Source organism: Hyposmocoma kahamanoa, unplaced genomic scaffold (genome assembly GCF_003589595.1).
Source record: "Hyposmocoma kahamanoa isolate Upper Pololo Valley unplaced genomic scaffold, ASM358959v1 86, whole genome shotgun sequence".
NCBI lineage: Eukaryota > Metazoa > Arthropoda > Insecta > Lepidoptera > Cosmopterigidae > Hyposmocoma > Hyposmocoma kahamanoa.
The window spans coordinates 8743659-8757191 of NW_020654289.1; the positions used below are offsets into that span (position 1 = coordinate 8743659).

The 13533-nt window shown below is 38.2% G+C and overlaps 1 protein-coding gene across 2 annotated transcripts in view; it reads right to left on the reverse strand.

Moving 5' to 3' along the window:
- Positions 1–110: 110 nt before the first annotated feature.
- Positions 111–13533, reverse strand: part of LOC113234642 (ubiquitin-like protein 7) — a 28293-nt gene continuing 14870 nt past the window's right edge. For both annotated transcript variants that reach the window (XM_026470039.1, XM_026470040.1), the window contains exons 6-9: positions 10749–10881; positions 10271–10381; positions 9444–9587; positions 111–296 (exon numbers count right to left, since the gene is read on the reverse strand). In XM_026470039.1, coding sequence (XP_026325824.1) covers positions 241–296; positions 9444–9587; positions 10271–10381; positions 10749–10881 — 444 coding nt within the window. In that variant the 3' untranslated portion in view covers positions 111–240. The remainder of the gene's footprint in view (positions 297–9443; positions 9588–10270; positions 10382–10748; positions 10882–13533) is intronic.

Sequence of the window (13533 nt, forward strand, 5' to 3'; positions counted from 1 at the left end):
CAACGCCATACCTGCAGAATTAGATATCTGGTATTTTCGGCAGATACGGCGTTCAGCTAAATGAAATATTTTTTTCTGATCCTAGAATCAATGAACTCTACTAAAATTGCCTTTTTAAGCCCTTTCGTGTAAAACAATTTCATACGGCATATTTAGTTCAGCACAATTGATTCTATGATGTCAAAAGAATTTCGTCATATTTAAGGGTTCTATGAGGTTTATATGATTCAAACAATACATTTAATCATCTGTGATGGCTCCGCTAAACACCAAGTTGATTGCGGCGTTTACGTCACCTGAAAAGAAATGCCTTGTTAATGAAAATAGTTTTGTTGAATTATGTATTTTTTTTTATTTAGTACACATCCATCATATTCCAGTTTCGTTAGAAATAGTTTTTTTCATGATTTCAGTTCAGGTTCATCAGGAATGACGAATGTGGACAACCAATAACGACACTTTCGTCAAATTTCGCTTTTGTCATGGATTTAGTACACACCCGTCAGATCTCTCTTTCGTCAGATCATTTCTTTTCTCCATATAGGTCAGAAATGTATGTCCTTAGTAAATATACCTTTCATAATCGTTAACTGACAACTTATGACAAACGCGAAATTTGACTAGTGTCCATAAAAAAACTTTCTGACGAAAGCGGAATCTGACGTGACGTGATTCCATCACGATAATTTACTATTTCGTTACCAGCAACAAATTTCTGACCTACACGGAATAAAGGTATGATCTGACGAAAGAGGAATCTGACGGATGTGTACTAAATCATTTTTTTTGATGAACGAACTTCTTACGGAATTAGGCTTATATCTTGGCACATATTCTACATATAATTACGATGACATGTCTCTGACGTCATAAACGGCTACATTCGTCAATTGGCCATCGCGACGAAATTAGTAAAAGTTAAAGAATAAGAAAGTGGGTTCTAACAAATGCACGCCAATGCAGTCCCTATCCAAATGACAGAAAATTTAACAAAATCTTTGAAAGTCCCCAACCCGCATTGCGACAGTTTAAATCAGCATTACAGCCCAAGAGTCGCCAAATCGGCGCATTGACATCGGATGCTATTGCATCCGATTACTTCGTTTCTATTAAATGAAGTGAATATTTATTCTATTTATGTATACTTAGGCTGAGATTTGTAGAACAATCTTTGACTTCGAATAAAGAAAAATGGCGAGTTAAGCATTTTTTTCATATTTACTAAACGAACTTTGCCTAAATTTAAGTAAGACGTAATGAATTAAACTCAAAATTTAATTTAATTTCTTGGTTAAACTTTTTTTTAAACGTTTTGTAAATACGAAAAACTTCTTAGTTCCCCATTTTTGCTTAGTCGAAGTCAAACTTTTTTAAATCTCAACCTTAATCATAGTATGCTAATGCAAACAAGAGTAAGCACCCTGATCACGGACGTGTGGAAGTAATCACTTAGTACTCTGAAAACGGGGCATAATGCCTACCTATCAAAACCGAGATCTCCGAGTTGTTAGGGACACCACACTTATTAACGTGGAATCGGCTTGCGGTGGACAGAAATAGTTTTATGTAAGCACAATAACAGCTAAAAAGCCGTTGCGTGTTTTGCTTCCGCTCGAACAATTTTTACCCTTATTTCATGGAAATAAAACTTTTTCCGACTATCTTAATGCGATTGTGTGTCTATACGTGTGATGACTCTCTTAAACAACCAATAGGATTCTCGGCTTAGCGCAAATAACGTAAGGTTCGAGAGGCATACCCTGAGATCCTTTTTTAACCCGATATATACACACTACCAGTGAACAAAAAAGTAACGAGATGGACACTCTCCGCCCCTCCCTAGCTTTAGATACCGCACCGCACCCCGCACATTGACGATCACATTGACGGAACGACAACAAGGCTATCGGCAAGCCGTGTTCGCGCTAAGATTGCTTTGATATTTGAATATAGATTTAGAGAATATAGATATAGATTTCATTATGAAACTAGTATGTTAATATATAATATCATTTTACGATACTATTTATAATGGTCGTGAGTTGTGCTGTGTACGGCTGTTTATCATTGTCTAAACGGGATAAAGAGACGAGTTTCTTTCGTTTTCCTAAAGATGAAAGGAAGCAAATTAAAAAGACTTGTCTGAGAGTCGTATTCCAGAACTCTACTGATTTGAGCAGACTTGAGTATGATTTCAAGCACTGGAAATACGACCCTAATGGCAAGTACTTGAGTATAATTTTCAGTGCTTACTGCAATACTCAAGTCCTGACTTGAGTATTGAGTAGAGTTCTAGAATACGACTCTGATGGTCGTATTCCAGAACTCTACTCAGTGCTCAAGTCATGACTTGAGTATGATTTGAAGCACTGGAAATCATACTCAAATCCATTTCCATTAGGGTCGTATTTCCAGTGTTTGACAGCATACTCAAGTCCTGAGTTGAGCATTGAGTAGAGTTCTGGAATACGACCCTGACACTCATTCGGTTATTGTTTTTTTCATGTATTTAGAGCAGAGTAATACTATATATAATACAGATTTATTATGCCAATAAATGTGACGCCATAACTTCGTGAGCGAGTAGACAAGCGTTCTCGAATTTTCAACTTGTATTGCCGGTAAATGTTACGTAATGGATATACCTACCTAATTATTAACAATGGTAATGATAAACTTGGACATTCAATTTTAATACCTTGGTTACCTTATTTAAAAGTGTCCAAAATATAACATTTTAAGTGCCGTTAATATATTATTTAAAATAAAATAAATTAAAAATAAATCTTAAATATCATTTTAGTTAGTGAACTAATGAAAAATATATATGTTATATCTATATAAATACCTAAGAACATGTGTAATTATTACGATTATATTAGTAAAATTATAGATAACAGATTCGCGTTTGAATTTTCTCTATGTTGCCGCTCTGACTACGTAACGTAATAGTACGAAATACTGATGGGTAACCCTGCCACTTCACGCACACATTTGCTCGTGTGCAGATAGCACCTTGCTATGTAGTAGTAATGGGTAACTAAGTTTCGAGGGTTGTATGAAGAGTCCGGGGTGTGACACTACTACATGTTTTCAAAGGAATTGCTATAACGTTTGCGTAAAATTATATAATGTAATAGGGGTTAAAGTATGAAATTGCCGATTTGTACTGAAAATCTAAATTGTTTATTTTTTAAATTTTTAACAAATTTATTTAATCAAAATAGTTTGCTCCCGAGGGAAAGGTGAAAAGTAAGTAGTGAAAGTGTTTAGGTATAAGTAAAGATAAAGTAAGTGTATAAGTAAGTAAAAATAAAGCAATTGTATAAGTAAGTAAAAAAGGTAAAAGTTTCAGTCATATGAGCATCCAGCACATAGCAAAAAATATAATAATATTAAAAGTTATTAGTCAAAACGAAATGCCGTTCGTTTCGTCTTCACTTCGCTATAAACTGGTTCATCTGGTGTCGGATTGCGTATTTCTTGCAACTCGATATCTGGGTCCGTGGTCTTGATAGGTCTAGTGTAGTTTCTGGACGAAGAGGTACTGTCTTTTCTTTTCATACATCTTTTTCTTATATAAACTGAGAGGGCTACTGCAAATATTCCTCCCAGCAACAAAGTAGTGACTGAGTACAAGTAAACGTCATGAACAGATAAATGTGACGTCATAGGTAACTTCTCGTGTTCTGTCTGGTACGTTAGTTGCTGTTCTATTTTATTGAAGTCCAAGGTAGGTGCAGGTTTGAGTGTGGTCACATTTAACTCAGCATTGTTCCAGTTGAAGTTGAACAAGTTGTTAATTGAGGAGTTTATAGTAGGTACATTTATATCCACTCCCATCTGTATTTGATTACCAAAGTGGTTAAATGCATAAATAGTTGCATCTGTTTTTTGTAGAATGCACTTTGGCTTCAGAGATATAAGTCCGGTCCCTAACAAGGCCACGGACGTAACTTGATCCTCGCATATGACTCGTATCAGTTGTTTGTTGCATAACGTAAATAACCATATGTTCGGTCTATGCAGTTTTGTCCACGTCTCTTTGCATTCTACGTCATCGATGACACATGAGTGTGACGTTTGTTGATTGAATACGTTTGCTTCGCATGGCGCATTTTTGTCGTGTATGTTATAAACAGGTTGGTTTGCCACGCAAATATATTGTTCTTTGCTGTATGCAATGCATTGCTGCATTTTATTTTCGTCCATAGTTATGTATGAGTTTTTCACAAAGTTGATAGCAATGTACTGCGAAGATGGGCGTATTAGTTTTAAGCTTCCTTGCCTCATGAACGGTATAGGTATAATTCTGTATATTTTATATTCTTCTTCACTGAGTAGTGGAATATGAAGTTCAAACATCAAATAATTTTCTGTAACTCGAGCCTTCACATAGATAAGTTGGTATATGTCTTGTATATCTTGATGTGTATCTTTAATTGGTAGAGATAGTCCCATTGTAATGTATTCATTCATGAAACGATTGTACTCTCTGCTATATTCATTATTCTTCTCCATTTTTCGCTCAAGTTGCATGAACTGGGATAGTGCCTGAGGTCTCGTAGTTGGTAAGTCATGTTCATAGCCTGGCTTCATAGGCATCTGAACCACGTAGTTTCCGTTTGGTAGTCTAGTTGTAGTTTCAGAATACATCTGTTCACAGAAGTCCTGATTAGTTATATCGGTTGAGTTAGGAGTTATCTCTTCCGATTCCCAGAAACGAGACATGTTTTTCAGGTCGTTATATATTACAAGGCAGTTGAACGTCTTCACGCTTCCACTGACTATCCATCCTATCTTCGTTTGTTGTGCTACAGGTAAGTTATCGCTTCTCATCACGCCGTCGAGTATGATGTCGGAGTAAAGGTCGGCACCCAGCAGTAGGTCAACCGGGCCCGAGACGTTGAAGTTAGGGTCAGCTAATTTTAAGTTTTGTAAGTATTGCCAGTTGTCTATGGAAAACGAAGTGCTCGGTAAGTTATTTATAAGCTTTTTCATTACCAAAGCTTCGATGTTGAGCGTGTAGTCGGAATGAATTGACTTGCATTCTAAGTTTACAGCTCCCTTACAGTTTCCGGATTGCGACCCGATTCCGGATACTACTGCGCTTAGTTTTGTTCTCTTTAGTCTGAGCCGCTGTGCAGCATCTTCAGTAATTAGGCTTACTTGAGAGCCTTGGTCAAGTAGTCCTCGCAGCGTTATGTAACTTCCATCTATAGTTTTTGTTCGCAGCTGTACAGTGGTTAGTAAAACTTCTTTATCTTCGTTCGTTACGTTATTAACGGCATTTATTCTCGAAGTTGATGGTTGGTTAAAATGTTGATGATTGTTTTCAATATCCGCCTCGTGCATAAGTGTGTGATGACCCTTATTACAAAGTTTACATTTTTTCTGAGACGTGCATATTTTATTTCCGTGACTAAATAAACAGTTTTTACACAATTGTAAATTTCTAATTGTGTTACGACGACCAATTGGGGTCATATTCAAAAATTTCTGACACTGCATTAGCACATGTTGATCAGTTTTGCAGAGTGGGCACGTTCGTGCTATAGTAAAATAAGAATTTGTCTCTATTTTAGAATTGTTATATTTTGTTGACCCTTTCGGAGAATAATAATTATTTTTGTAATTATTATGCTGCTGTTTGACGTTGTTACTTGGAAGCTTGTAGTTAGTTTGTTGTTTATTCATAGATGATGACTTTTGAATTTGGTCGCCTTGCATTGATTCAAGAGACATGAATTTCGTTTCCAAAAATTGGGTGAATTCTTCTATGTTCGGCAATCCTCTAGGATTGTAACGTTCTTTCCTGTATTCCCTGCAGCTGGTGGGATCAAGTTTTTGACCCATAAAATATACAACTATGGGTCCCCATGACTCTACGTCGACTCCAATGTTACGTAATCCGCTTAGGCACTCCTTGATGACGTCATGGAGTTTTCTAATGCCCACGGCGTTCTCCTCATGCAAAGTGGGGTGGTTGAATAGAGTGTTCATATAAGAATTGAATAGTAGACTCCGGTTGTCGTATCTAGTCGTAAGTAGTTCCCAACAGGAAGTATAGTTTTCGGCGCTCACTCCGAGATGTGATACTATTCTCTCAGCTTCACCCTTGAGCTTAGACTTCAGGTGCTGCATTTTTTGTGCTTTAGAAAGGAGAGGGTTGTTGTGTACGCTCTCTATAAAATGATCTTTGCAAGTTAACCACTGATTGTAGTTCCCATAGAAGTCGGGAATGACAATCTTAGGCGTAGATTGTTGGTAATGTGAGTTGTTCCATATTTTGTGGTTTAATTCTTTACGTAAAACATCGTAGACGTTCTCTAAGGCTTCATATTTCAGTTTGTAAGTTGAATTATCATCTTGTAGTATGTAATCTAGTTCCCAGTGTATTTTTTCTATATTTTCCCACTTGTTTTTTAAAATTTTCAAGGCATCTTCAAGCTCCCATTTCTCCGTGATTTTTTCTATATAAGTTTTCTCCACAATGCGTTCGAAAGCTCTAAAATTACAATATTGTTGCCGTAACATTTCTTGCTGCCTTTCTTTAGTTTCAGTTGTTTCGCAAGGTGGTACGTCGAATTTAACTTCTTCAAAATTAAATTTAGAAGTAGTTGATGTTGTAAGCTCAGAAGTAGTTGTTTTTTCCGACTTACTTGTAGTTTTCGTAGTCAACACCGCCTTTCGTTGGAGCATGTCTTGTAACACTTCTTCATACAATGCTTTCATCTTCGCGTATACGTCATCCCGGAAGTATTGGATGTCCGTTAGTCCTGTTTTCACTAATTTCATGTGGTAGCCCACAAACTTCTCCCAGCTAGAGTTAAGGAGATGTAGACGTTCCTCCAGGTACTCCAGCGTTTTCCTCGAGGGACTGTCTTTCTTGTAGTTTTCACATACTTGCTTCAGTGCTAGGAAAATTGATTCCTGGTTGGCAATAAGTTCTGAGACGTCAGTTGCCATAGTTATAGTTAATAGTTAGTTAAGTTGTTGTTTAATGTAGTATATAAGTAGAAAGTTTAAGTTAAATGTACAGTTGAAAGTTGAATGAAATCCTTTGGCACGTGTCTCCGTAGGGTCACTAGTTCTTGAAGATCGTGAAGTTTCACAAATCTCGTTTTTTCACGGCTCCCGATCCTCTATGACGTTATATGCGCCTTCTCAATGCAGTCGGTGAGACCCGCTTGTGGGAGGCCAACCGCACCGATTCGCTAACGTCACAAAGAAACCCGAAACGATGAAAATCCTTAAAGGCTCGAAGGACCAAAATATTATCTATACATTGCTGCCATCTAATGGGAAGGTTATTAATGCCTTTGCGATAGAACTCCGACGATCTAGACTGCACAAACTGTGTGAAAGCATTTTGTACTGCCTCCTGGGAAGAAAACTTCTTGTCACGTAGATAATTGTCCAAATCACGAAAAAAATGGTAGTCCGTTGGAGCAAGGTCTGGTGAATACGGAGGATGACGAATGGTTTCTAACTGCAGTTCCTGAAGGGTCAAAATGGTTTCTCGTGCTGTGTGAAGTCTCGCGTTGTCGTGGAGCAATAATGGTGAAGATCGATTCATGAGTCGGGGCTGTTTTACTGCTAGTTTTGTCAACATGGTTCGGAGTTCGGCACAATAGACATCTGCCGTTATTGCTTGACCAGATCGGAGAAAACTATAGTGAATAACACCATGCTGAGACCACCAAACAGTTACCATTACCTTTTTATTGGTAAGTTTTGCTTTAGGACACTGTTGTGGCATTTGACCTAGGGTCAGCCATTGCATTTTTCTTTTCCGGTTATCATAAAGAATCCACTTTTCATCACATGTTACAATTCGATCGAATATTCCTTCATTTCTGTACCGGTTCAACAAGGCAACACAAGTTTCAACACGCGTTTCTTTCTGCAGATCAGTCAAATCATGAGGCACCCATTTTTCGTATTTTTTTATTTTATTGATTTGACGCAAGTGAGTTAATATTGTGGGTAAGGTAACGTTAAACCATGCCGCTAATTCCTGGGTAGTTTGACTAGGATCGGCTTCCACTATCTCTCTTAATTCATCGTTATTCACCTGTGTGGGCGGTCTTCCTCGTGCCTCGTTCTTTAAGTCGAAATTTCCATCACGAAAGCGTTTAAACCAAAATCGCACGGTGCGTTCATTAGTAGACCCCTCTCCAAACGCAGCATTGATATTGCGGGCTGTTTCTGCCGCGTTAGTTCCGCGTCGGAACTCGTATTCAAAAATCACTCGAATTTTCGCAGTATCCATCTTTCTTGTCTAAATTGAATAACAAAAACAATTGAAAGTCGATATTCAAATGTTTCAAATTTAAAAAAAAAATCACAGAAACCATTTGAAAAAAGTTTCATTCGAAAACCTCAAACCATGAAGATTCTATGAAAATTCAAAGAACCTATTGCAATAAAACGGCAATTTCATACTTTAACCCCTAATATTACCTGACGATATAAAAATATTACCTACGTCTAGATTTAAGTAAATACTATTTGAATTGCTTGTAACAAATTGTTTTTATAATGTAAATGAGTTTTTGACATTTAAATTTTGAAGCCTGTGACCCTCTATATATTTATACTGCTTTGATATGCGTTCCTCTTTTTTATTAAATCATAATTTTTCTCTAATTATATTATTTAATGAACAAAATTTAATTTTATAATGTAATACGATATGATTTTAATTATATAAGTACTGTGACTATGTGTAACAAATGCGAACAATGTATAATATTTGCTAATAACATTTGTATGCCAGTTACTGGCGCAACACGCTGAACCAGGCTATGTTGAGTGTATGCGTTATGTTGAGTGTGTGCGTTAACCATAAGTGTAATCTTAAACATTAAACTGTATTTAGCGTGTATGCTTACAAATAAATAAATCTATCTCTAAAAAGAAGATTTTCAGAAGTTTTAATTAATGGATTATACAATGATAAAAAGGAAGTTGAGAATGATGAAGAAGTTATAAGAAAAAGTCTTTAATAAAGACGTTTACTTTCCGGACTAGATCAGTAACTCATTGCTGAAGACGAGGCAGTATGGTCTTCTTTTTATAATATCAAGTGACGGAACGAGCAAGTCGTGCGTCTGATGGTAAGTTACACGCCTGTCCATAACAGTTGCATGCCACTCAGAGCTTTAAATGGCAAAGATCTGAGGGGCACTCCCACTGCGCCCGTAACCCTAAGACATAAGTTAACAAGTTCCATGTGCCTGTAATTTCACTAGCACCCTTACCCTTCAAAACCGGAACATAGTAATGCTGACATTACTGCTTGGCGGTAGAAATAGGTAAAGTGAGTGTACTTCCCTGGACGAACTCTTTCACGAGGACCTCTAGTGCTACTAAAACTTTAAAAAAGTCTTTGACCCGAACCTGTCCTTTTTGGACGAATAGAAGAAAAAAAGGCACACCTGCCGCGATGAGCAGCGCCCGCACGTTGAGCGCGTCATCGAGCAGCCCCATCTCGTGCATGTGCTGAAGCTGCGTGGAAAAGTCCTCGCCACCCCCGCTCCCGCCCTCCGCCCTCTCGCGAGCCGGGCTGTCCGACGACGAGCCTGTCGTGTTTCGTAACATTTACTAACAATCGAGGGCGAAACAAAGCATTTACAGTGCTTCTATTTTCGCAATGTCGCTCGGCAAAACTTCGTGTTTCGGCGGTCGTCGGGTTTCATTCAGTCGCCCTTTGCCTTTAGTACAGACCGGACGCTTTCAGTCGACTTGGAAGTATATAGAGTTGCTATTACATTAAAGTCACAGACTGATAATTTACAGCGGGTACTTGTATTTTTTAAAAGAAGCCGATACGTTCAATAAAGATAACAATGGTTATGGTAATAATGGTTACCGGATTTAAATCACGTATATTTGTTTTTTCAAACAAACCGACGTTTCGGGCCCTTTACAGGTCCCATGGTCACGGTTGACTCTATATAGTTCACACGGAAATCAAAACAAAACAACAATAAAGTACGTTGTTCAAAATTCAAATTATTATAGATTTTAAATGTAATAATTAATGGGCATGGAAATTAATATTCGTGTGCATTCGGAAATTCGACGATTGTCGAGGGACATTGAGAATTAAATTTTAACACGGTGAACTTTATTGAGATGTTTACGATGGTTTAATTCTACACTTAAATTGTACACACAATTTAAGAGATTATTTCTGTCTTTGACGTTATAGAAGTTTTCTTCTTTATTGTTTCGTTTTGTTTATGTGGAGTTGATAAGTTACCCGCTGTGCTCTGTTCCATTGGCGTGCCGGTCGGGTTTCTAGTGCCGGCTCGATTGATTGCGTCCGATATTGCCTCGCTGAACATCTCCGGTGTGATCACTGGCCTACCACCTGAAAATACAAGCGTCATACAAATCAACTGCCTCCGTGGTCGAACGGTTACCATGCCGGACTGCCACGCAGAGGTTCGATTCCCAGGCCGGGAGAAATATGTGTATGGTTTACAAATATTTCTTTCGTGAGTTTGGGTATCATTTGTGGTTGTCTATGTGTGTGCCCCTGGCGATACAGGGTTTACATAGTGTGGTGTGCGTTAAAAAAAATATGTAAAGGAATTTTATTGTATGTCTAAAGAGTGACTTTTTACATGTTAATTTGTGTTGTCAGTGAAAGAAATGAGTTACCTGAAATCGATTCTAACTTATGAGATTTAACCACAGATTTTCATAGCTAAAAAGCGAGAATGTGGAATAGTTACCTGCAGTAGAAGTAGCCGGTTGGTCGTTGGCTCGGGCGTTGGCAGAGGTGCCGGTGGCGGCTGTTAGCAGCCGCAACAGACTATCCTGACTGCCGCCGCGCGATGATCCCGCGGACACCGCTTCTGTTGCTGCCTGACCAGCGTGCAAATAACAATAAATAAGCTATTTGTCTGCAACCCCATTCAACTGTTTAGTACAAAATATTAAAAAGTAACTCCTATACGGCCAAAATAATAGAACAGCAAATTTTTTGCTTTGTGAGTGGTAGACTAGAAAAGTTGTTAAAATGAATAAATACCAAATTAATTAAATTTCCTTACAAAATGTCTATACGGAGGAATATTGTGCTATATGGATGATTGCTGTTATATAGGGTGATAAAAAAAACCACGTCAACATGTGTATAATTATTGCTCATTGGCACCACACCCGGCCAGAGTAAATCTGATCCGGACAAGCCGGATATACCACGGGGCACAGTTTCGGGAGTGACACGCCCGGGATTATGGAGGGGAAGACCAACCAGCCGCAACCGATGGCCAGATTCCTGCCGGCTATGCAGCGCGTGACAGAAAGTAGCTAGTAGGGGTAGTTAGTTATTTGGGTAGGTGGTTAGGTAGCGTTGTTAGGAATGAACGTTGAAGGTGTTAGGTTTCGTGTTGCCTTAGTGGATTCTCCTGGGTGAGGATGTGTTCTTGTCCATCGAGCTCGAGTTGTATCATTTCTTTCCCCTGCTGATTCGGTGTCGGTTTCCGGTATTTTATGTCTTTCTTCAACATCTTGCCTAAAATCCTTATCTTTAGTTAGTTCTGTTCAGTCGTCTTCGTTACGTTGATTCCATGTTATGTTTTATGGAGTCGTTCCAGGTAAATACGGGTCTTCCTATTTTGAGTTGTGATGCTCTTAGTGTTCGTGCTGCATGTAAAATGTGTGGGTGTTTTGTTCTGTGGACGTGGCTGAAGTAGCAAAGCCACAGATATTTTATTCGTTTGCGGTCTTTCCCTCCAATACATCGTGTATTTTTCCTTCATTTGGTTGAGTTCCTGCGCAGTTAATTATACTTCTAAGTATTAACCTTTCGTACCTTCTCAGCTTCGCTCTATAGGCTTTTGTTAGCGCGGCTGCTGTAAGGCCCTAAGTCGTCATTGTAGGTTCGATGACCATCTAGCTGTTTGCCATTCGATTTTTGATAGCATTACGAAATGAGTTATTATTTTTGCGTTCTTGATAGCTTTTTACATCTTGTGTGTGCTGTAGTAATTTTGCGGCGGGGAGTAGAGTTTATGTACGTGCCTAAGTGGTTAATTTATTTTGTTACTGGTATGTTAGTTCTGCCTAAGAATGGGGCGTTCTTTGTGTTCCGACTTGAGTTGGGTTGCATAGGAGAACTTTGTTATTTTGGTGTTTATTTTGGGTCTTATAGTGCAGAAAAGGTGGCGGGTACTATCAATGATATCTAGTTTGCTTAGTGAGTTGGATATCATGAGCATTTTGTCTGCGAAAGATAGTACCACCGGTAAGGAGATTTTCTTGTCTTGGTCAAGTTGGAGGAACTCACTTTCTTTCTCGAGGGTTCTCATTAGGCCGTCCATTATCAGAGTGAATTATCGTGGAAAGGGCACCCTGTTTTACTCCTTTTCCTTTCGTTATCCAATTTGTTTGTTGTCCAAACCATTTAATTCTCTTATTTTTGATTTAAATCCGGAAAAATAGTTTCATTCCTACATTTAATTCTCGTTATTTCGTTCATGTAGGCCTTAATGATCCTGTTTGTCAGGGTTTTAATCCTTCTAGTGAGAAATATATTCCGGAGTGCGTTTAGGTTTACAGAGTCATAAGCTTTCTCAATGTCAAATGCTAGTATCTATATACGTTTGCCTTGTTTCCAAGACTCATCAAGTATTCGCCTGAGCGCAAAAATGTGTTCGTCTGTTGATCTATTTTAGAGGAATGCTGCTTGGTAATTTCCTAGTTCTGCTATAGTCGCATCTAGTCTTTGCAATAGGAAGTTTGCATATATCCTATAGCCCGTGTTGCAAATAGGTATTCTTCTGTAATCGTTGATGTTTTTGGGGAGTGAATTTTAAGAATAGGGACTTGTACTGTTCGCATCCAATTTGGTGGTACTGTGTTTTGTTTTCAGGCCAAATTCATATGTGTGATGATATATCTGTTTAGCTCCGGTGGGTTTGCCTTAAATAATTCGGGTACTATTTGATCCATGCCTGGCGCAGTGTCGTTTTTCATGTTTATGATTATTTCCTGAAACATTTCCTCAATCACGTCTTCGGCGAGTTCTGATTGGTCTTCAATTGGAATCGTTGTCACGTGGTGCGGCTGGTTCCTTTTTTCAATTGGATATTGGTATGAAATGTTGTTTTTGTTTTCGTCTCTCGTTGAGTTTGAATCTCCTGTAACAGTGATAGGTAAATTTCATTCTTTTAGCTGGGTGCATTTTCTCGAAGGCCTTGAAAAAACATTGACATTCTTTTTCATCCGCATTCCATCATTTTCTATTTTTTGCAGTTTTGCCCTACATTTCTTCAGTTGTTTTGAGAAATGGTGTCTGAAGGGTATCTGTTTTTTTAAAAATTCGCTTTTTGTAATCATGAGATGGCAACTCTATGCTCTTTGTTTATGTTAAGTTGGATAGATAAAGTGGCTTTGGCAGCTATTTTCATGATTTCTAGTATCGAGTCCCAGGAAATGAAACCATTGCTGTCCATTTTTGGTTTTTAAAAGTGTGGGGGCGGATTATGAGAAAAACGCCTGGTTGTGAATTGA